The sequence below is a fragment of the Papilio machaon genome, chromosome 15, assembly GCF_912999745.1.
Source record: "Papilio machaon chromosome 15, ilPapMach1.1, whole genome shotgun sequence".
Taxonomy (NCBI): domain Eukaryota; kingdom Metazoa; phylum Arthropoda; class Insecta; order Lepidoptera; family Papilionidae; genus Papilio; species Papilio machaon.
The window spans coordinates 5,753,738-5,779,829 of record NC_060000.1 but is presented as its reverse complement, the minus strand read 5'-3'; the positions used below and the strand labels follow the sequence as shown (position 1 = coordinate 5,779,829).

Below are 26,092 nucleotides of genomic sequence, written 5' to 3'. Positions count from 1 at the left end.
CTATCAAGCAACCTTTTGATTTAAACGCTATATTTTTGGAGTAAGTCGCACTCTATCACGTCAGATCTCTCGTCATAATCTTGATTAACCCTTTTGTGCGACGAAAGCCACAGCGTGATGACACAAATAACTATTTTAAGTCACTTTAAGACCGTCTCTTTATTTATCGCCTTTTTATAGTAGCATTTTAATATTATTAAAAAATTTAAACAGTAATACATTTTAAATTATTCAAACTTTCATGATTCATTATCATTAACTAATATAGAAAACGGCTAAAACATTCTCGTACATTTCTCCAGTGTCGGCACTGACTAGTTTCGAGCCCATCAGTGAGCGACGGGCCGCGTCCGCGAAATAATACCTGTCCCACTCACCCTGATGAAGGGCCCCCCGATGGGCTCGAAAATAGTCGGTGCCGACACCGGACATATGTACGTGAGTATTTTAACCGTTTTCTATATAAGAATACATTTTACTAAAATAGAATGCATGTGTTAGAAATCTGAATATCGGTATGGATTTGGATTTGGAATGAAGCGAAAGAAGAAAAATGCTATGCATAATAATGCTTTAACGGTAGATAAATTAAGTAACGGGCCTAGAAATGTGACATGAATTAGAAGGGACCTGCTTTATCGAAACGGGACAGGAAGATACTGATGACTTTTTTATAAGAACAGTCCACCTTATTATCCAATTAATATTTAAATATCATTAAAATACGACAATAGCAAATGAAACAACGTAAATAATCCAAATCGGATGAATTCCACAATCTCATTTAGTCGATAGCCATGCATTTTATTTATCGCTTCGTATCATCGTTGTGGTTTTAATTCCAAATGACATTGCAGGAGAATATTTCGTGTAAATATCGTCAACGTGATTTATTTTAATTTTTAATATTTATTACGAATTTCCCAACATTGTGTACATTAACGCTGCCAATGCTAGATAGATGTGCAATGTTACATTTTTAAAAATAACTTCATTCATACGAGAGTGTTAGCATAACTTCGAGATAATTTGTACCGAACCATGCGCAGTCCACAGTTCTTCCCGTAACGTCCCGTTCAGGACTTGCGTTTGACTCCAGTCCATTCTGTGAGACAACGCCGTTAGGCCGCCTCTAAAGGAACGCTTGGTGAACGCAACTTTCAACGTATTCCAAAACTCTATTTTTAATAATATTTTATAAATTAATCATTCTATGATTATTCCAGATTATTAATATCAATTTAATAGTAAACTTCCTAAACTTTGTATACTTTTAAATGTGTTTATGAACGTTTAAAAGTTTCGTGCCTGTGCGAAAACTGTTATAATTTCTATTTTTAATTTTACCGTCATTAGTTAAAGTTTAATTTGGCTCAAGGGTGAGTGACAGATGGATTGCGGTCATAAAATCGCCAATGATTGATGATCGGCGCGTTGATACGGAAAATTTTGTTTTCCACAAATTGATGTGACTTTTGGTAAGTTGATTACAAATTATCTTCAATACATTTTTAGCATTGACAAACAATAGAAAATTAGATAGAAGATTACATGGATTGGATTTTTTTTATTTATTTAATTTGATATTAACTATTTTTTCATTTTTCGTAAAACATATAATAAATTCTTATGGTTATGTTTGTTAAATTAGGCTTTAATATAATTATAGGGATTGAGAGTATGTTAGAATTATTTATAATCTCATTGTTGTACATTCGTATTCGGAACCTATAATATACTTAAGCAGAAATACAATTGCAACCTATTATTATATATTGTAATAGAAATACAAAGTTATTTAAAATTGATAATAATAATTATATTATTCAGGAAACATTTATAACTTAACCCCCAACTAAAGTCAATAGAACTTTATAGTGGTAGAGGTTTAATCACTTGATACGTTGCGATATGAAAGTTTCCGTCTAGCTGGAGACCATGGATTTATGTTGTGGTTCCAACGAACAAAGAACTAGATTTTAACTTGATAATTTAAGTATATTTCTTTGTCTCTGGATTCATCACAATGTTAAGATTTAAAGTACATATAAAAATTAACCTTAACTTTTCTTCCATAAATCCTTAATTTTGGTGCGTCAAATTTTATATTTGCACATTTAAACCGACAATTTCGTTACGTTCATTTTATCACAAGGAGTTTCCTTTTCTTAGCTTTCCTTTTACCTTGCTTTCCTTTAACTACATTTGAATAGAATGACAGTATATTATCGTTCTGCACCCCATGTCAGAAGGCTATTGCATGTTAAGTGTGATTGTCAAAGTATTGATAAGTCATATAACATCATGTGTCGAAAAGACACTTTAAAGAATATATGACGTATGTGTGGTATTTTTTTATCATGCGGGACTAAATCGATGTTCGATTACGAAGCGTTTATGCTTATTTAGTATTTTTAATTGACATTATAAAAGTTTCAGATCAAATTTAACTTACAGCAATAGTAAATGACAAATTCTATTCGATATATATTCCGAAGACTATCTTATAATTTTGGTAGCCCGTATCTTACAAGTAATTACATTAATTTTCCGTAAATACGACGAATAAATACTTTTTCGAATTACTTTAAATTTAACAAAAAGTAAGCATAAACAATATACTCAATCTTATAACTACAGTACATCTCTTGATAAGATTAAGTGACAATATTCTAATACTAGTCTTTAGATGCTCTCATGAAAATCATTATCTCTGATCTATGTTTAGTTTACAAGTTAATAAGCACGTTTGAAGATATTATAGGATGCGAAACGTGATTCCTGGATGTAGGGTTGTAACACAAGTAGTTTTAGATATTTTTTATATGTTTTTCTTATATGTTTTGTGTAGATTTTTCGGTAGTGTAAGCCCATGGTAAAGAAACATAAATATTTTGATGTAAATAATATATAAATAATTCGAAACACAAATACTTATTTAATATTACACACATAAGATATCACTCATATTATTGTTTTTATAACCGCCTGATAAAAACATTTGCAATATCCCGTCTAATAGAGATATTGCTTTGATATTCTTAAAGGACAATTTACTATACCACAATAAGAACGTGATCTCTTTATTCTTATTTCAAAATTCTCATAAAGAATAAAATTCAATAGATTTGATTCAGTTCGTGGGAAATTGATATTTATTTTCTTCCCCTTTGTCCTTGAGTAAGAATATCTTTTCAAACAAATGTAAAGTAAATGCCTGATTACATTTCACGGTAGAGTTACGAACGTGCATATTTTATGAATTCACCTATTCAGGATTTTGGCAAAAAAAAAAACAATATTGAATTTCATTTGTTTTTTTTTCACGTTAAATTTTACTGGAGAAATTTAGCATTAATGCCCATTCTTGATAACAATGGAAGAGATTTTAAGAAAAAAAGTAAAATAAGTTGGAATTTGTTTACTAAAATGCAAAGTAAGTGAAAGGCGTTATAAAATATAATTAAGGCACACTAAGTTCCACGCTTACTGGTCAATTAACGACCATGAATGTTGCAAGTATTCTTTGTGTTAATCAAATGTGACATGGTCTCACGTTAGTCCAGCGAGACGAGTTTACGAGTTGACGTAAACATATTATTTGCGTTGGCATTTATATTTTTAGTACAGATCAATTGATCGACAGAACGATTACCCGAATATTAATCAAATCAACAAATAAATGTTGAAATTTATTTGCAATATCTGATGTAGCTTCGTCTTTGTCATATTTTATTACAAAATTAAATAAAACGGAATCCGATTCTTTATCATAAAATGAATTGAAACAACATAAACATTTTGATATATATTATTACTTTATTAGTCGGTATGACAGTTTTATATTTTGTGGCCAGATACTCATTTTGATATAAAATATAAAACCATCAAAAAGCTGTTTGTGTTAAGTATATTACTAGCTGTCGCCCGCGACTCCGTTCGCGCAGAATTAAAAGAAAACTACGTAACCTACGTGTTCTTCCAGACTATGGTCTACATGTATGCCGAATTTCAGCGAGATTTATGTAGCCGTTCTGGCAAACATTTATATATCCATCCATCCATCAATAGCTTGTACTGCGAGTCATTTGTTTCTTCGTTTTTTTTTAAGAAATAAATCGTATAAATATAACATAGTAATATTATTTATTTCATTAAAATTGCATCGGCTTGAATCAATGCAGATCACGTATCGCATTGGGATTCTCTTCGTACGATTGCGAGCTATGCAATAAAAACCGGAACGAGGCCGTAGATTCAATTTCAATTAATTGCTAAACATGTTTTAATTTTTACTAGTTTTTTTTTGTTTAAATTTAACCCCTAAATAAATAAATAAATAGAGAAAGGTCAAATAAGCGGAGAATATGGAATGTCAAAGTAAATACATTGCTATTACGGCATATTGCTATTTAATTTTTGCAGTTATTTTGTAACAATAGTAAAGGTAAACGGTTACTTTCTAACAAAATCGGTGAGTTTTTTTGTACTTCTTCGCAATAAACTTAACCAAAATCGTGTTCAAAATGTTGATACGAAACATGTGATAAAATGTAGTCTGCTTTATGTTTTCTGACTCAACATCTTATGTTCAAGTGGTGCGTAAAGTTTAGATGCGGTTGTTAATTTGATTGTGCCTAGTACGTCGATGGAACCATCGAGAATAAAATTGTCTATTTCACAAATGTTCATGGCCTTGTTGATTTGCACAGCTATTAAGTTACGTGAAATTCCACTTTCGGCGGATATGGAAATATGTCTCTTTTTTATATTATAAGGTGTGGCCACCTGAATTCGCCGAAATAGCGAAGCGACTGTTGCGGATAGAGATTGCGGATGAGATTACAAATGCGCTGTAACTGTAACTAACAAACATTGGTACACGCCAGCAACAACAATATATGTTGTACGAATTGGTCGGCTCGTCCTGTGCAATACCACGACCACACAGAAGACAGGCGTGAAGTAGAAGCAATTCCGCGTTTCGTCTGATGAGTGTGGTGCCGGAGGCCTAATTTTAGTCCTCTTCCCCATCTCACCCTTTTCTTATAAAGAAAATGGTAGGGATGAGACTGTGATTTGTCGGAGGAGGGGACGCATGACGTAAGGGGTAATGTTCACTTTATGTGCGTCCCCATCTCCGTAGATTAAAGGTAGACAGCGCATCTGCATTCGGATGTCTAATCAGCGTTCGCTCGTTTGCCATCCTATGATATAAAAAAAAATGACTGGAAACACAGTTACAGTTTACACAATTGTTACGTCAACTTGAACAAATGATATTGGTGTTGTTTATGGCAATAGGGGACAAAGTAAAAGGTTCAATAAATATTCGAAACATAAACATCGAAGTAAATATGAGAGTATAGACTAGATAAAGCAAAATAAATACGCAATCGAAAAAAAAAAATACTGATAGTTAAAAATCACAAAAAACTCTATACATGGTCCTTTATTTTACTAATTGTTACAAGTTCTAGACATGTTGTTCTAAATTGTTAGAAGTCGTAGACATTTAGTTGCCATTCTAGTTGCCCGCTTGCCCGTTTACCGCCTTTTACTAAAAATTGTTAACTATGAGTAAATTTATTTTATTTATAACAATTTATTAACTACTAGCTGTCGCCCGCAAATCCGTTCAGCCGTTCTCGAGTTTTAGTGAGATTAACGAACAGCAATTCATTTTTATATGATTATATGAAGATTATCATTATTCTAATAACTGTAAATCGTTCTAATTGTGTATATTAAACACCGTAATTTCGTATGAAACGGTTCAGTGACTACGACCCCTGGAGTTTTGCCTTCATTAAACTGTCTCTATCCTCCACAACAGGGGATTTCCAACGGCGACTGAACGCGTTAGCTTTCTATAGCTGTTTTCTCAGGCGTGTTATAATCTGTGTACTCATTAAAGTCCGCTGTGAATAGAGTACTGCAGCAAAAAGGGCTTCAAAACAACCGAATGACGCAAGTGGTTTTAAAATTCATACTGGTATAGTACACTTCTTACAGTGGGCGGTAGGAAAGGCGTTGTGGCTGTCATATCAACAGTATCTGATGGTGATGATATGACAGTAAATAGTGTCTTTGATCAAATACGATAGTAAAAAATTATAAATAAAAACTTATTTGTATTTAGTGAATAAAGAAAAAATCAAATATTGATGCAAGCTCTATCCGGTTAAATTATATTTCTTTGTCAAAATATGCGGCTCGATGAGGTTTTGTTTGATGATTTTGTCCATATTCGAAATGTTTGATGAATAGCTTGATCAAACAAAATTGTCAAAAAGTTCAATTGTTCACTATAAATCACATGTATACAAGCAGGCGTTCAACTCGACAAATGATATATTTAAATTATCTTAAGTATGTAACTTAGATAAGTTGAAGTCAACTTAATGACTCAAAAGAACTAATATATTATTTCGAAAGATGCGCAACACAAGATTAATCGTTGGTTTTGAGACCAAAATCCTTGTATAAAACATATTGTTAGCTCTGTTTTGTAAAAGATAATAAGTGGTCAGTCTAATGTTTTAGATTCTATATTTAGTATTAAAGCATCATGATCATCAACTTGTCCTTGTCACTACGGGTGTTATGCATAGTATCATCATCTCCCTGGCCTTTTTACACTCACGTAAGGTCGGCACACAAGGTTATAAAACCTTAAAGTTTTGGCTTTAGTTTTTACGGCCGACCGCCTGTTTGTCGCCAACCCTACTTGGTGTTAGGCATATTATGTACACTTCTATCCACCTCTATCAGCCATCACATCTGAATTCACTCCCTTACGCATATATTCTTTCACACAATCCATACCTACTATTGAATATCCATAAGTATAAAGTATTACTTTGAAATGTAGGCAAACAATAAAACAAAAAAATGGGACCCATCTGCAAGCACTTCCTTTCGATTAAAATAATTTTTATCAAAATCGGACCACCAGGGGCGGAGATTCGCGGTAACACACATAAAAAAAAAATTCAGTCGAATTGATAACCTCCTTCTTTTTGAAGTCGGCTAAAAAGTGAATTAATTATTTTCAGCAGATGTCAGCTACAGATGTCCTCCACGACTTCTTTCAATATTTTATATCTTTGATTGATTAAACTTTTTAATGTTTCAATTTAAATGCTTTAATTTAAATTTTAATGTTACTTGGTGACTAATAAAAGTTTATGCTTTTATTAGATTTGTAGGTTTTAGGTTACTTTTTGCGTTTGAAAAATGTATTATATTTTAGGGTTATTTATAATGGGATAAAATATGTTAAATATCCTAGCAGTTAATCCTTTCAATAACAGTTTGAGATTATTTAATGGGAAATGTAAAAATAAAAACCTTTTTAAAATCTCAATTACATTTTTTTTACTGAAATGTCGTTGGACCTTATATTTCGCACAAGCAATTTAACGCTAAAAATTGTAGAACACCGAGAAAGAAATTCGCTGGTTCGTTTTTATACGCCCTGAAAATCTGGTGGTTATAAATTAAAATCTGAAAATGCTCTACATTTGGTGGTTGTTGGTTTTTCCTTAGAGTTTATTACATATTTCAACGTTCCACACTTTTAACCTTCTCTCTATTGGCCTTGAACATAACGGCGGAGATGATAAAAAGTGGAAGATACGGAACTTGGTCTATAAAGTTAACAGGATCGATAATGCAAAGAAAGTTGGCGATTGCAGGCTGTTGCCGCATTGTATGTAAAAGTAGCTTAACAACGCCTCAGCGCCTGCACTAACCGATAAAACATTTTCTTGTGTATAGTAGCTTCGCGCTTACTGAAAATTCTCAGGAAAAGGAAAAGTAGATTATTACGTGCTCTTGTGTGATTTTAACTGGTATTTTCAGTATCGAATAAACTTTACAAAACAGATCGTCATCCCTTTCATGCATTTGTTCTGTTTTGTTCACAGAACTAAACCTACTTATAAATAAAGCTATTATAGATTTTCTCATCCTCAAATTCAAAGGCATAAAACATAATATAAAAATAAAGAGAACTCAAAGATGTTTTCGTAGTTGATTTTATACGAAATAATAGCAGAAATACACTTTTCTCTAACTTTACTAAATTTCAAAGAAGCCTTCAATATGTAGTCTTATATTTCAAAGAATTCTTGAAAAAATGATTTATATCAATAAAAGGGCAAAGAGAGATTAAATTCACGAGTATAATAAAAAGCCAATGGAACTTAGGAAAAGCGATTCCATTTGGTTGTCCTCACCGACATTCTATTGTACGACAGTAGACTATTATTTTCTGTGGGACCGAAAACAATCCAGGAGTCCGTTTAATAAAACTATGCAAATATGATCGTGGTTCGCGAACCAGCTGGTATCAAAACAAAATCTAAGGCGTATCTAATTCAATTTAGTTTGCGAGTTACATAAACAACATTAAACTCGTATTTTTAACCGACTTCAATAAGAAGGAGGTTATCAATTCGACTGTATTTTTTTTATGTGTGTTACCGCGATGCTCCACCCCTTGTTTTTTGATAAAAAATATTTTAATCGAAAGGTAGTGCTTGCAGATGGGTCCCATTTTATTGATAATGTTATCGTTAGATTGTCAGTTCTGCCATTCTATAAACTGTCGAACTGTAATCATTTAATTGTAACATGTTCTTCATTTCTTTCAGTTTATAAAATGTTGAAAATATTTTGTTTTTAAATTACTAATTCGATATTTCGTATTAATTATCTGACCAAACATTTGTTCTTTCGTTAAACTTTAAAAACAAAATAAACAATAGTAACATATGATTGCGGTCAATCGTTAAACTTTTGTTTCGTTTTCACAATGATTTATATAACCAGATTTTTTTAACACGTCTCTAACACGTGTGAGGTGTCGATAGATATACATAAACATGCTGGTAGAGTATTGTAAAATATTTTAAATGTTGTTAAAAGGTTTGTCAAAATTTAAACGTAAACGATACAAATGGGCAAATACTTGGAATCTAAAAAGATTTTAATATAGCTTTATGTAATCTTACTACTCGTAATATTATAAATGCGAATGTTTGTTTGAAGGTATCTCCGGAACGGCTGAACCGATCTTGATGAAATTTGTCACAGATATAGAACATAGTCTGGAAGACCACATAGGCTACATATTATTTTTTTTTTAATTCCGCGCGGACCGAGTCGCGGGCGACAGCTAGTTTAAAATATTTTTAGTTGTTAACCGAACCACGTATTCATCCAAGCGAATAACAACGAAATATATAATAGTCTTATTACGAACAGACCTTAATAATATCTTTAAAAAACAATGTGCACATGAAATTATATTGAATTCATCAACGACTTATCAATATCACAGTATTGAGAATTTAAACACTTCGAAATAAATAAAATAATTGCTGTAGAACTAGCTAGCCATCGTCTTTCTCTCATTTTCCCTTTCTACGTGCTCGTATATCATAAAGACGTGAGGTGTATCATAAAAGTCTACACAAAGCAGGCTCCTCAATTCTCCACTGCCTCATTATCGAAGAAGTCTTTGCCACGCGTCGTGATACTGTTTTTGTGCAACTAACAAGATAAATGTTTAGAAATATAAAAATAAAATGTGTGTTTCCCGTTGGGCCATCTATCGATCCTATAGGAACTTTTTCCATTGGAAATCCCCTTTATCTCCACATAATGGAAAGTAGTTGCGCTTATGCTCAAGAGCGGAAAATTACAATCGCTACAGTTCTTTACGTAGAATAGAGGGAATATAGCGGTTAGTTTTTTTTTTTAATTACAAAAGTTGTTGAACATTTATAACAACCAGACATTAAATGAAGTTGTGATGAATATTAGGTTTAGTTGGTTTCATGATAGGTTATCTTCGTGCAAAGATTGGAGGTTGTTTTATTGTTGCGTACATATTTATGATATGCGACAGAAATATAAAAATATACCTTTTTGGTGTTTTGAGTAATCATACTAATTTTATAAATGCGAAAGTTTGGATGGATGAATATTTATTATAACGTATCTCCAAAATGGTTTAACGTATCTCTATGAAATTTGGCACAGATGTAGAGCATAGTCTGGAAGAACACATAGGTTAAGTTACTTATGCATTTTGTATGCAGTTGTATGTTTTTATTCAATTCTGCCCGAACGAAGCCGCGGGTAAAAGCTAGTTACGAGATATAAAACAACAAACTTTTTTTTAAAACAAGTTGAATAACTTACCGTTTCATTTTGATTTTATTTACGACGGTTTAGTTAAGTCTGAAAGACATAAAATCCTCAATTACATTTCAAAATTTTATCAAACTCAGAACCGTGAATAAATTATTACAATTCAATACGATTTAATCAAATATAAAGTATCTAAAGATCCAAATTCAGTCTCCAAATGCCACATTCAATAGAAAATCTAGTTTCTACGTATTTGTCCTGGCATTTATCTAGAATCTATTTGATTAAAAATTTCATTCATGCTCCCGACTAATAACGTAAAAATCGATGTAATTTTATTGAAATTTATGTGACAATAGCATCGACAGATAGAAATCAACAGCACACTTCAGATTTTAAAACATTTAAATACCATTTTCTAAACCCACGTCTGTAGTCGAGTATAATCCCGTATTATATTTTAATTGGAAGAACCTCTCTGTTTCACTGGATTAAAATTTTATGACCAAACCATAAAAGACTTATATAATGTTTCAGTTACGTTATAGCTTAAACATATGTCAACCCTTTTATCGCACGCTGATATTAGACATTATCAGAAATCATGTAAAAATATAATTATGCGTAGGCTTCCGAAATGGGATCTAGATAAACAAATAACAATGTAATTGCATCGGAAGCAGTTTTTGTGATACATATCTAAGTGTAAAATAGTTAAAAAAAGTATTTAAAAAACATTGTCTAACTGTATTTTTCGTTTTTTAAGTATAACACAGTTAAAGTTTATTTATCAAATGTTTCTTAAAATAATATAATCATCATCATCACCTCATTATACGTCTTCATTGAGGAGCTCGGAACCTACCCCAAGTTAGGGGTGACTAGGCCATAGTGAACCACGCTGGCCCACTGCGGCTTGACTTCACACATATCTTTGAATTTCTTCTCAGATATGTGCAGGCTGCATCACGATGTTTTCCTTCACCGTAAGAACGTCAGGTAAATGTACAAATGTAAATCCAGAATCGAAAAACACATTGGTATATGGTGGGATTTGAACCAAGGACCTGCAGATTGCAAGTCAAGTGCTTAACTCCTGAGCCACCGACGCTCTTAATAATATAATAGTTGCTTAAAATTTACTTTAATTAATATTAATCAAAATTTGTAAAACGTTCGAAGCTGATTAAATTTTATGTAGGTATATAATAAAGTTCACGTGTCACTTTAAAACGGACACATCTCCGCACGAACTAATTAAGCCGCTCAGGAACAAATTTTGCGATTACTCATTTCCTTCAACCCTATTTTTTATGAGGCACGTATTTAATTAAAACAATGAATTTGTGTTACCTTATGAATTTAAATTTCGGTACAAATTATAGAACTACATTATAATAATTAATCTATCGTGATCATAATATTTTAATGCTTAAAACATTAATATTATTAACTCCAGTTATCTAAACTGTTTTTGGAAATGAAAATGAATACAACTGTATTTATAACTCTAGTGTGTGTATAACGTTCATTACTTTGTTACATTTTGACTCTTCCCCTTCCTATACTTTTCATACAAGGTAGGAATGGGAGGGGAAGTGGTTTTGGCGGGTGAGGGAACGCATAGGATGGGAAATTATCTTATGTGAGTTAAAGAGTTTATTAAAGGTAGGCAACGCATCTGCAAATGCGTATATGTATGGGCAATGGTCACTTCGCTATTTCAGCGAATTTCGGTCGCAGTTTACTTGTTTGTCTATGCTATGTTTTGTTTATGCTATAAAAAAATCACACCTTAAACGACAGGACCGACATTAGAGATAAAGTTTTCATTTTATTTAGTATATCAAGCAGAAGTGTCCTTGAAAAAAATCACTCAGGTTTTCTTGGATTTTAATATTAACTATTTGTTGGTTTTTTTAATATTAACTATTCAGTCGTTTCAAGGAAATTAACTAATTAAGCAACGTGACGGTGAGGTTCTATTAAGGACCCATACCACAGTTTATATTTAACATCTAGCGATAAATCGATTTCACTATTTAAAAGGAAGTTATTTTCATCCAGAATACAGAGATTTTCGACTACGTCATAAAACTTCGGATCGTAGTTTCACATTAGTCGGATGTCGAAAGCTATATACTTCATACATTGACTACAGTGTAGATAGGGTGTGACATCCGAGTGAATACAGACGGCTACATCCGATTTATTAAAGGATACGACACCTGACATGTGCTTTAATATCGCTTTAACCCGTAGGCTGCGGATTATCGCCTTCGAAAATCAGTATCAAGAATATTTTTTCTACGTATTATATACTTAGTTATGTAGTATATAAAAATAACTTTCACATTTTTCTTGAAACGGAAAATCGGCACTTCATTAATTGGTGTTGAAAAGAGTTACATAACTGAAGAAGATAAACTTTTTTTATCGGTTTTAGGAAGAGCTTCGGTGGCGTTATTGTTAAGTACTTGACCGGACCTGAGCGTATCTTCAGTGGGCCTAGTACGAATATTTGTGACAATAGCCATCGTATAGGTATCGACCAAATTTATATTAAAATTTGTTTCACGCCCCTATCGGGCATAAAATACACGAAAAATCTCATACTAGTATACATAACTGATGACCATACATCATCGTCGTAACGAACTCGTACTACTTTCCATCTACCCTAAATTGAGTTACGTATTAAAGCTAATGTATGATAAATATAAAACTTTACTTTGTTTAATATTCTAAACACTGTGCGTCCCACTTGCCAACTAATTTGCGTCCTAACCGTCGTTTCTTTAAACTTAGCGCGAGAACATTTTATACAGCAATAAATCTTAGTTTATAAATTGTCTTACATTTTTCCTCCCAAACTAAGTAGCATAAGTTATAAAATCTTGCTTAAAATTACAATTTTATTTATCAATAATAAGAAGGTATTCTGACTTTTGGTTTTTATCTGTAATCTTACTAATATTATAAATACGTAAGTTTAGATGAATGGATGGATGAATGTTTGTTAGAAGGTATCTCGAAAAAGGCTCAACAGATCTCGACGAAATTTGTCATTGATGTTGAACATAGTCTGGAAAAACTTAACATAAGTTACTAATTAAGTTTTCTTTTTATTTGCGCGCCGACGGAGTCACGGACTATAGCAAGTGATTTATAAAGTGAGTTCACTTTATTTCAGTCGATATAAATGTTATTATATATGAAGGGGCAGGAGAGCCTTCATCAGAAATTATCTTGTGTGAGTATAAAAGCGGGTATGTCGGCAGGTGGGCGTGAACAGATCTCGAGTCCTTGTTGCAATCGCAGTTGTTTAATAAGGGTTAGGTAACCAAAAATACACAGTGGAATGAACACTGTAGTGTCTAACCAACGCGACATCAACTTAATTAAGCGGTAGATTTAATTTGTTAATTAGATGCTAAGCGATTCGTCGCAAGCGTGGTGCGCGGGCGCCGTCTCGAACTACACTGTTCAATGGCCGCCCTCACAACCATCGACAGTGACGCTTCGCTTGGCTGAAAAAGTCAACCAGTCATTTGACTTTGGCGGATACGCCGACACGGCCGGACTGACATTCGACCGTCCTCGGGCGATTCTCTGAAACAATGAACTGCAGTTGTACCTATTCCGTTCGGCATCCTGACGGACTACTCATTACAATCCTCATATGATACTTAAGACTTAAGGCGAGCGTCTCGTAACAATTAAGTCAGATGACACCGCCTTGTCACTCAACAGCATGTAGGTTAACTGTTCACAATCGGTACTATTGGACAGGTCAATCCTTTGGTGGATGTGACCCGGACGACAATATTCGTCTTAACACAATCTGCAAGGCATCCAGAACAAGTCATCCAACATAAATGGCTCTGACTCGGACGACAATATTCGTCTTACCACAATCTGCAAGGCATCCAGGACAAGTCATCCAACATAAATGGCTCTGACTCGGATAACGTTTTCGACTATGCACCGAAGATCGTTCACTATCACTATCACTAGATGTAGACGTATCCCTATTACGATCGGCACAACGCCTCCTCTTGCGAGACTCGTTTGTTCGCAGAGGTGGAGTACCTTCCGACCTGCTACGCGATCTAAACCGGTTACGCATCCCGAGCAAATTTTAATTAAAAACGCAAGAGATTTGATTAACGGCCGTTTGTTTTTTTTTTCACCCTCTTATAAAGTAATTTGGAAAGCAGATAGTGGGCTGAAAGGCCTATCCCACTTCTGATGAAGGGGCAGGAGAGCCTTCATCAGAAATTATCTTGTGTGAGTATAAAAGCGGGTATGTCGGCAGGTGGGCGTGAACAGATCTCGAGTCCTTGTTGCAATCGCAGTTGTTTAATAAGGGTTAGGTAACCAAAAATACACAGTGGAATGAACACTGTAGTGTCTAACCAACGCGACATCAACTTAATTAAGCGGTAGATTTAATTTGTTAATTAGATGCTAAGCGATTCGTCGCAAGCGTGGTGCGCGGGCGCCGTCTCGAACTACACTGTTCAATGGCCGCCCTCACAACCATCGACAGTGACGCTTCGCTTGGCTGAAAAAGTCAACCAGTCATTTGACTTTGGCGGATACGCCGACATATATATAATCCTAATCCATAGTTCTAAACCTTAAAGTAAACAAAGTAAATCTTCTTACCCTTTGTTAAAGTTAAAGCCAAATCATAACAAAAGGATATTTTACCTGATTTTACACCGCACTAAGCCTTTCTTATCTTTGTTACGTCGAGATCCTTTTACAAATACCTTTTAGTAAATCTCTGCTTCAATTTTGTTGAGTTTACAATTTTTTTTACTCCTACCTCTTAAAGGTTTCAATTTCAGATTAAAGATAGAAATACACTAGTACATTTTGTTATATGTTACTAACTTGAACAATGGAAAAAGATACGTGTTTTTAACCAACTCATACGATCGTGCTGCGACTTTCAAAAGTTCTATAGATACAGTAGAGTCTGTTCGTGCTCTGTTGAAATATGTAACATTAACACTCGTAGCTCGTGACCGCGAAAGAGATCAGAAATCGAAGTTAAGTGACCTATATATGAAAATTGCATGAATTTGGTTCGTTCCTATGAACCGTATAGAAAAGTCCGGGACCTTAGCACAAACGTTTGCGAGATAGTATTCGAAAAGTTATCTACAAAATTGTTTATCTCGCCAATGTTCAAAATTTGTTCAAAGTAAAACTAAATGAGATTATGTAATACAAATTTTGTAGATTTTACGAACACTTTCTCGCAAATTTTCGTGCTAAACCTCCAAGTCTACTATGCGAAAGCAAAATTACTATGGAGCTCTACGTTAAAATGCTTGCAATTACGCAAGTCACGATGGTATTACTTTTTTTAATGCGTTAGACAGGCATTAAGTTCCCTTTTTAGCTTTGTGTATATCATTCCTTCCTTCATAAAGAAAAGTGGATGGTATCTAATATATAAAAATTCTCGTGTCACGGGGTTCGAACTTGAACTCCTCCGAAATGACTTGACCGATTCTCATGAAATTTTGTGAGCATATTCAGTATGGTCTGTCGGTCGGTCTGAGAATCGGCCAACATCTATTTTTCATAACCCCCCCCCCATTTAGTTTTTTTTTTTAACTCCGCGCGGACGGAGTCGCGGGCGACAGCTAGTATAATTATATAATATTAAACTGAGTTTTATCTAATACATAAATATAATCGTAGAAGACAATAAAATCTCACAATTTACTTGCTTAAAATCCACAAAATACTAGTTTAAGGAGTTCATATTATTATATCACGAAGTTTTCACGAAAGCATTTGGCGAAATCCCAGAACCTTTTTTTCAAGTCCATTCGTCCTTATAGAAAATAAATGTACATAAAAGCATTGTTGATCGTTACTAAATCGAACATAGAAATAGCAATAGATTTTTATGATTACACGGGTATTTGCCAGACGTCACTGAAAGTGTTTGTAAAACGCTTATAGTGACCAATAAATTTTCTAGAGGTTTCTCTTTAATCAATTGCAGCGACTATTGTATATTGATTTGAAGTTGTAAAGATTCTTTCACTTTGTTCTTGTTCTTATGACATTGTTTTATAGGTAAAGAAGACAATTATTTAACATTGAGAATACCAGATATTTCGTTATGTTTTTTACCTTTTCGTGGTAAAAAAATAGTAGGCTATTTTTCTTATAACTGTGTCAGATATTTATGAATGAAAACGATATATTCGTTAACTATATGAAACTATTCAACGACTAAATGACGTATACGAACAAGAAATAGATTGGTGTTTATGTGAGCAGTAAAAACGACAGCTTTATGATCTTTTGATGTGTTACATTGCGATATCCTTTTTATATTGGATTAAAGCTAGCTCTTAATAAAAAAGAAAAAAGTAATTAAAAGGACCAAATTAATTTAATGACTCAATAAGATGATATTCGGAAGGATTTTTCCATAGATTTTTGACAATAATATCAGCTTGGAATGTAATATTTGATGGAGTACACGAAGTCAAGCTCTTATAATTTCAAGGTTTTCGAAGTATCCAATTAAATGGAGTATACATTCTATACAATGGGTATACATCCGAGTACCACGGCTCCAATAATAAACAAGAGTCTTTATTACCTTGTTTGTTAAAATAACCTTATAGTGTAATATAATGCATCTGCTCAGTGTTAATATAACAACGTTCGAAATAGAATTGCATCTATTAATGCAATCGTATCAATGCTTATTTATTCATATCAGAGTAATGGCCTTGTCTAAGAGTCGATATACAGGGTTTTTTATAGTAGAATGAATAAATCAACGTTCACCTAATTTCGCTTAAACAGCGAAGTGGACATTTCCCTTTCCTTTCCCTTCCCGGTTGGAGATCCTCGGCAAAATCCAAAACAAGGTGGAAAGATTTAGTGCTCAAAGACGTGGATGATTGCCAAGTTTCAGACGAAGTTGTCAAGGATAGAGCTAAGTGTAAGTGACATTAGGAGAGCTGTCCTCACCATCTTATGGTATACAAGCTAGGCAGAAAGAGAGAGCGAAGTGCACATTTTAACTCTTTGTAGAGGTCTTTGTATGAATACTGTTTTAGCGATAACATCGATAGTTTAAATATTATCGCCTATTATTGAAATTGATATTTATAAATGTTCTTAGTTTGTTTTATGGAAAATGTTTTCAAACACAATGTTTATTGTAGTTTAAAACTTTGGTACATTCTGACATAAGAGGAAGCCATTTGAGAACTTCGAACATTGCACGTTACCAGAAAATATAATAAAACTTTCCACAATCAAAGCGTGTACAGAATTTTAATAAAAATTCTCCTAGCTAGTTGATTCTGAACAGGGAAAAGATGTTTCAAATCTTTACGGACGTCTTGTTGTAGTGCTGTTTGTTGTTTAATACATAGGGAGGGTACCCATTAAATATTTCAAAATGAATTGCAAAAATTACGATTTAAGTTAACAAGTCTTATGTCCAACAGCGGGCAAAATCTGATTATGATGGTGATGGTGGTGATGATGGTGATGATACTTTTAACTATATCTAACCATGATTTGCTATTAGTGAAACAATTGGATATCCTTGTTTTGTAAGGATAATGAGGAGGTTAAGGAAAATATTTTTGTTAATTTTTCGTGAAACAAATATAACCGCGGGATTCCATCATGGTTACATTTGTCACGTATTATATCATAGTTTTAAATTTATTTATAGTTACAACACAAAGCAAAATATTGATACCTATGAATGTACTTAGCTATGCATTCGGAAATCGGAAAAAACTTTTAGATTGGTTTTAAAACAAAAAAACAATACATAGCTATGGACACGCTGCTACAACAAGACAATGCAAAATTCGATCTTCATTTATTTAAATCTATAAAGAACTAGCTTTCGCACGCGACTCTGACCGCGCGGAATTAAAAAAAAACAAGTAAAAAGTAAGTAGCTTATGTTGTTCTATATCTATACCAAATTTCATCAAGATCCGTTGAGCCGTTCCGGGTTCTAACAAACAACAATCCATCCATTAAAACTTTAGCATTTATAATATTAGTAAGATGTATTCTTCTGAATTCTAAATTTAGATTATATGAATGATAGATAGTATTGTTGTAGCTGTTTATAAATATTTGTAACTTTATAACAATGTAATACAGTTTGCAATAAATGGTACATTTAACATTTAACGTAGTACAAACTATGTCGATCCTCTGTAAGAAAAAGGGCAGGATAATAATAGTGAATTCTTTAAAAAAAGATTATAGTGTTTTTGTAAATGTGCTTTGACAATGGACACTAACGCTAAGGAATTGTGTATTAAGGATTTATACTGTACAAGTTCTTGGCACACATCCTACTTTCTTCAGCAATAAATTTCTGTATGTACATTCAGGGGCTTTATGTGTCAATTCTTTTTTACGCCTCATTATAATACTAGTGGCTGACTATTAATATTTCGAGCCCTAAAAAGGGCCCTTGGAATATGTTCTTGAATCATTTTTATTAAAGCAGCTCTACCAAAATAAATGTTAGTAACTGGGTGATATTTAATTTCTCTTGTTGTTGGATTATGACATATTCGTGTATTAAATTTGTTGAAAGTAGACTTTGAATTAATTATTGTAGTGTTTAGAAATCCTTTCTATTCTTGTTAATAAATTAATTAATTAATAAGGGGCTTAATTTGGGTTCGAATAATACTACTAATACGGTTAAGAGAAAACGGTAAATGGTGTAATTGAATATCGGATTTTCCGTTCCCGATGACTAAACTAAACGGTAAATGATTAATTTAATTAAGTTATTAATATAACATTAAATTTTGTTTAAAAACTATAAACAATATGTTAAAACTACTAGAGTAGTAGTAGTAGACTAAAAGTAACGACTCTGAGAATAAATTAACACAAAAATAATGTTTTTTTAAATAATATAGGCTCACTATACTTTCCCACAGAGGGGCTCGGTGCCTACCCTTTTTTAGGGGTGACTAGGCCATAGTCAACCACACAGGCCCAGTGCGGGTTGATTGACTTCACACATATATTTGAATTTCTTCTCAAATATGTATTTCGCATATAATATGATAAACTAGCTTTTACCCGCGACTCCGTCCGCGCGGAATAAAAAATAGAAAACGGGGTAAAAATTATCCTATGTCCGTTTCCTGGTTCTAAGCTACCTGCCCACCAATTTTCAGTCAAATCGATTCAGCCGTTCTTGAGTTATAAATAGTGTAACTAACACGACTTTCTTTTATATATATAGACTAGCTTTTACCCGCGACTCCGTCCGCGCGGAATAAAAAAATAGAAAACGGGGTAAAAATTATCCTATGTCCGTTTCCTGCTTCTAAGCTACCTGCCCACCAATTTTCAGTCAAATCGATTCAGCCGTTCTTGAGTTATAAATAGTGTAACTAACACGACTTTCTTTTATATACATAGATGTACATATTCAATCGAAAAACATATTGGTACATGGTAGGATTCGAACCCAGGGAAATTTATAAATAACGAACGCTCATCGTGTCACTATTTTACTGTATGAAAATTGTTTTTAACACTGCAATTACGAGATCATCCTTTTAGTGATGTAATAATAACACAATTGTAAGTGAATTTTTTATAAATCTGTTATAAAATTCCTTTCTGTGTCGTTGTAAAGTTTACTCGTTGATAATCTGTGTATCAGCGAGGTACAGTTGCGAGCAGCGGTGCTGTTTTCGACATGTTCAACGGAGCGGAATAGAGTGATCGTGTTAAATGAGCATTATCTGCTTATAACCAGCCTGGACGTGCGTATGATATAAATACAACAGTTTATTGAACACCCTTTGTTAGTTGTTATAATTACGATGTATTAAAATTCAATGTACAATTTCTATCATGTTCAAATGTGGAAATGAGAAATGGGATTTAATTAAAAAACAATGTTTTATGACCTATTTGTAAAAGTATCTATTCTAGTCTAGTCTATTAAAGTTAGTAAAAAAATTGTTAAAAAATTGTGTTTTTCCTTATAACGTTATTAACATGACCTTTTATTAGTAGATAAGTAAGTGATTCGATTTCAGTGAATGCATTAAAATTGTGAAAAAGTCTTCATAAAAGATAAATTGTGGAATAAGGTTTTTCGCACGCACATTTCTTTAAGTGCGTTTGTCCTCGCTAACAGAAAAGTGCACTGCACTAGCTCTATGTAGTTTCTTTAAGTCCACTTGAAATAAGTTGCTTTGAGATTGTTTGACTTGAAAACATTACATTGAGAGATTTCTATTTAAAATTAATACCCGATAAACAACTGAGAACACTAAAATGTATTTATTTTCATTTCCTTTTTTTGCCATCTCATAAGGTTCACTACAAAATAGTCTAAATCTCAGTCACTTTCGATTTGAAATCACTGAGATAATCAAATTCTATCTACCGCCTCTACGACCTGAATATACTTAAATCATATTTCTTCGAATAGAGTGACACAGTTTACACTGTACACAACAGCGGTAGTCAACGTTTTTTGGAGTAATTTGTCTGCAAACATGATTTGATTCAGTTCACTACTGAACATACACTAAAACAATTAAGTGAATAAATCCAAAAGTATATAATTATGTCTATTAATAGAAAATGTCATGAATTCATTTCGATAGTATGAAATACGAGAATGTAGGTTGTAGTCACGAGTCGCATAAATCAAGCCACCATTATCAAACCGCACACGGCAAGTGCGCGTCTGGTATGACATTCGAACCGCAAAACGATATCTAATACTAATGTAAAATAAATATAACAACCGAATAACGTCATTACAAAAAAATTTACGCTAGTTAAAATGATTATGTATGTGTAATCTACATGGCTTCAGTCTATTTGTGATTTTTCATGTTTTTGTGACATTAATGTAGAAAATATTAGAATAATTATTAATTATTAAGCTTTTTAAAAATATCAATACATTCAATTTTAGTTAGACTTTAGGTCTTGAATAGGAATATAAACACTAGTGTTAAATGTTGTGTTTTTAGTGTTGCGGAATAATATATAAAGTTGATGCTCTATTTAAATTTGAATTGAAGCTTGTGAAAAGCTTAAGACCTTTTTTCACTAAACGACTAGAATCGCGACTCAGGCTGCACTCAAATGCTACTTATGCTGCCGAGCTACATACACTGCTTATAGATAAAGCAGTCGGTCTTATTGATATGCGGGTAGTCGCATTAGTGGAAAAGTGTTCTAACGTGAGTGAAACTGAAATTAGATTAATTTTAAAACATGAGCCACGTGAAACTAATTTGACAGAAACAACTCGAAATAGTAAAGCTACATTTAATACGACACGACTAATTTGTACGTACGTTTTTGATTAAAACAATTTTGCTATACCTCAGTATAGTTTTTATTTTATTAACCTCTGCAATTTATAATTTGACTGAAACAAAAAACCCTCTAAATTTTCATTGGATCTTCAACTAAATCTAAAATCGACTGTGGGCATCTATAAGTTAAAACATTATTTTCTTTTATAGGCTTAAAAATGGACGACCAAAGCAACATGTCAGCCTTAACGAACGAAGACAATTCTACGGACAACGACTACACACCATATGAAGACAGATTGGAGACTTACTTGGTTCCAGTTATATTTGCGATTATTTTCATAGTGGGCGTGTTGGGCAATGGAACACTGGTCATTGTCTACATCAGGCACAGAGGAATGAGGAATGCTCCGAATACGTAAGATTTAAAACTATATTTGTATAATATTTTCTTCTCAAATAAATGAAAAAACGAAAGTGTTTGCGGAAATGAGATGTGAACTAGGTTTGAAGGAAATTTTGAATGTTTAAATTAATTTATTGCATGTTATGTTTACATACAACCTGTATATAAATCCAAGGGCATCAATATCCATAAGAGTTAAATCAACCGTTATCGAGGAAACTTCTAAAGAAAGAAATATACAGAGAAAGGTATGAAAGAAGATTAAAACTAGCAGCACCTTATCAAATAAAACAAACCTTTCTTCTTACCCGCGTTCTTGCTACTGCAGACTGTCCTCGTAAATTGTTTCTCTTATCTGTTAATTAACATGTTTAACTATCTATATTCTTCTAGGTACATCTTTTCTTTAGCACTGGCGGATTTGCTCGTTATACTCATCTGTGTGCCTTTCGTTTCTATTATCTACACACTGGAGTCTTGGCCCTGGGGTGAAGCCATTTGTAGAATATCTGAAGCTGGTAAAGACATCAGCATTGGCGTATCGGTGTTTACTTTGACTGCACTATCAGCGGAACGTTACTGTGCTATCGTCAATCCATTTAGGAAGCTTCAAGTAAGAAGAATGATTAAGTTAATTAATTAATTTAAGTTTCCATTGTATATATTTTAATTTATTGGAATATAAATAGATTACGGTAATAGTTACGGAACACCGCGATGCATTGGGATGCAATAAAATATAGATTTTGGTTGTATGGTATGTCAAAGATGTATTACAAATGTTAGGTATTTTCGCATCGAACCGTGTCACGTAGAATATAAATTTCAAACCCAGGACAACGGATAATATAGAAATGATGTTATGACGTTTGTGGTGTGGGATGCAAAAGATCAGATATACGTGGTTGCAAGTCAATAGTTTTAAAAAAATATTCAGATAAGGTTAATTTCTTCGGGATTTGAATTAATTCATTAGTAATGTCTTTTAAGTCTACATTTTTTCATAAGTTCTTCGATTTTTCAAAAGGTAACTTAAATTTTGCTGACTTTTAATACTAAAATTTTACATTTTTCAAATCAAATAGTCTCGGGCCCTGTGCTGACTTGTAATTGATTTAAAGCGCTGACAAAAAACCGTTTACTGAACATCTAAAGCGACCAGCGGTTTGGCCGAAATTTCAATGCGAAAGCAATATTTTTTGCGTTCGTTATCTTCGTTTTCATTTTGTTCATAGGAAATCTTAAATTTTTACCAGTTTTTAACCGCGTGAAAAATATGAGAAGTTTTATAAATTTATTGAATTGAGTAATAACTAGTTGTAAAATGTTATTTGCTTGTTTCATGACAATGAGAAGACAGCTAGCAGAAGTTTATTTTTCCCTGAAAACTAGTTTAGAAATTATTTGTGCTTATCTCATGGAGCCAAGAGATTATTACTTTGGTGAGAATTACTGCTAAGAGAATGTTTTCACTTAACAATGTTTGGTAGCAAATATTTCTCCAACTACTTTCTAATAAGGTTTCTTAATTTACACTTAAGTGTAACTTACATTTTAGTTGGAAGTTTCATCATTGAGTTATAAAAATAACTTTATCGGCAAAATTACCAAATAAATCTTTCGCTTCTATTACATCAGCTAATCAGCCGGCCACAAAGACAATATGCAATAGTATACAGATTCTATATACTACGTCATCTGTTAGCATATTGCCACCTGGGTTCTAAAATTCTTCATACAGGTTTGCTTCTGATTTGGATATAATTTATAATATTACTTCTTACTAATACTATAAATGCGAAAGTTTACTTTTGGAAGAACTAATGAAGAACTTTGGAGGCTTCTAATTAAAACTTGAATCCGAGCGAACAGAATCGCGGGCGACAGCTAGTAAGATAATTTTATAACAGAACACAGATACCCTTATTATTAAGTGAAGTTATAAATATGAAGGTAAAAATAAGTAAAATAAAGGAGCTACAAATTGTTTCAGCTAAGGAAACTCCCGCTTGTGTGTGCCACATTTATTTGGGCAGCGGCGCTTATCTTCGCCACACCAGCCGCAGTGTTCTCCAACACTGTTACCGCGCATCTTCACAATAACATTACCATTGTCTACTGCACTCCCTATCCTCAAGGCTGGAAGGATTATTCCAAGTAAATTCAACAATATTACATCATATAAATAAAGCTTGATTTTGTTCGCATTTATATTTATTTCAATAGGGCAATATATAAAGACCACTAACCGTGGGTTTCTAATACCAAAATCTTTGTATTAAACGCCATCCCTGTCATTATCTTTGACAAATCAGTTATCTCCGAACTATATTATAACGGAAAATAAGGTCTCAGAAACCTACGGTCAATGTTGCAGTCTTTTAACCTCATGTATTATCAGCCGCCATTTCTCAGCCAGCGTTACATAGATTATGTGTTCATAATGATTGTGAATTTTCAAATGCAAAAATAAATTGTTAAACGTTTTTTTTTTAGATGGATGACTTTGGCTAAAGCAACAATATACTATGCCTTGCCTTTGCTGGTTATTGCAATTTTTTACTCACTAATGGCACAGCGACTTTTGGCAAGTACGAGAGAAATGCCTGGCGCATTGCATGGAGGACAGGGAGAGGCGCAGGCTAAGGCTAGAAAATCAGTCGCTCTTATGGTGTTGATTTTTGTTATTGGTAAGTGATACACTTTATTTTTGGTTTTCACTGCACGCATACAAAAATGTTTAAGTTATTATAAAGAGATTAAAAATAAACGACATGATAGTTTATTTTTGAAAGATTGTTTCGTCAGTGGTAACCTACGCCCATGAAAAACTGATTTTATCTTTTGTTCATATAAATTATTGAATTTTAATGTGTTTGGATTTTCGAATAAAAAAGAAACGCTCTTTTCAGTGTTTTTCGTTTGTTTCCTTCCGTATCACGCTTTTGAGATGTGGTTCCATTTGTCACCGACCGCTGAGTTCGACTACAACGATTGGACGCACGCATTGAGGATAATAGGATTTTGTTTGAGGTAAATGTTATGAAAGTCATATTAAAATTTTAATTTTAAACAGTACGACATCGCTACCACAAGGTCAAAGAATATATATGTACTAGCTATCGCCGGCGACTCCGTCCGCGTGTATTAAAAAATAAACTTGATAGGGGTACGAAAAATAAATAGTAGCCGATTCTTAGACTTACTGAATATGCATATTGCATATAAATTTTCATAAAAATCGGTCATACTGTTTCGGAGGATTATGGTACCAATTTTTACTGTATATCCCGTTATGGATCTTTATACAATTATTTCCTAAAATTTAAATACTTATAACAAATCTATTAATGCGAGAAACATTTTAATTAAATTGTAACGCATTATGTTATTTCATTTTGAACTTATACCATGGTATTGTTATTGACAGCATTTATTTCAAAATAATTATAGTGTAATGAGGTAAATTAAAGTTATAATTAATACGTTTTAAGTTAATTACTTCGTATTAATGTTTAATATTAAACATGAACTAATTGCATTATGACTTATATTCTATTTTGATCGCAGTTTCCTGAATTCGTGCGTAAATCCGGTAGCGCTGTATTGCGTAAGCGGCGTTTTTAGACAACATTTCAATCGCTACTTATGCTGTCGTCGAAGCAGTTTGCATCCTTCTTGCAGTTCCAGGCTCTCCAGGACCGCGATATGCGAAACATCCTTTAGAAGTACACACAGACATAGGTGCAATAGGTAAGAAATTGTAACGAGAACGTACCACGAAATCGTTTACCTAGAATTAGTATAAAAATTTCCTCAGTTCACAAAACGTATAAAAATATCTACATGTAATAAAACTATTTAGATTACTATCCCGCTCGACAGTTCCCGTAGCCGGTTAGCCGAGACCTGTTTCTCAGATTGTTTAAAAACATATGCAACCGGCGCCTGGTATATAACAATGGCAATCTTTAAACAATTTATTTTGCAGAAATCCGACAGAGAGCGTCGTTATATCAAACTACGACTACGGAAGCACGAAGAAGAAAAACAATATTATAACAAGGAATAGTACCGATGGGGTCACTATTATGACTATTAGAGACTCCAATGATTTTCTCACATGCGACCTAAATGAAAAATGTATCAATAGATAAATTGTAATTGAATTATATTCAAA

The 26,092-nt window shown here is 33.1% G+C and overlaps 1 protein-coding gene across 2 annotated transcripts; it reads left to right on the top strand.

Annotated features, from left to right (window-relative positions):
- The first annotated feature begins 1,355 nt into the window (after positions 1-1,355).
- LOC106710243 (neuropeptide CCHamide-2 receptor) lies at positions 1,356-26,092 on the top strand. Of its 2 annotated transcripts, none has more exons than XM_014502247.2 (8): positions 1,356-1,478; positions 21,717-21,924; positions 22,306-22,525; positions 23,906-24,069; positions 24,409-24,602; positions 24,825-24,945; positions 25,483-25,665; positions 25,904-26,092. In XM_014502247.2, exons 2-8 carry the CDS (start codon positions 21,725-21,727, stop codon positions 26,067-26,069), a joined length of 1,248 nt encoding a protein of 415 aa, XP_014357733.1. In that variant the 5' UTR covers positions 1,356-1,478; positions 21,717-21,724; the 3' UTR covers positions 26,070-26,092. The 2 variants fall into 2 exon arrangements, with proteins under 2 accessions (XP_014357733.1, XP_014357735.2); XM_014502249.2 differs by lacking the exon at positions 1,356-1,478 and adding an exon at positions 21,352-21,537.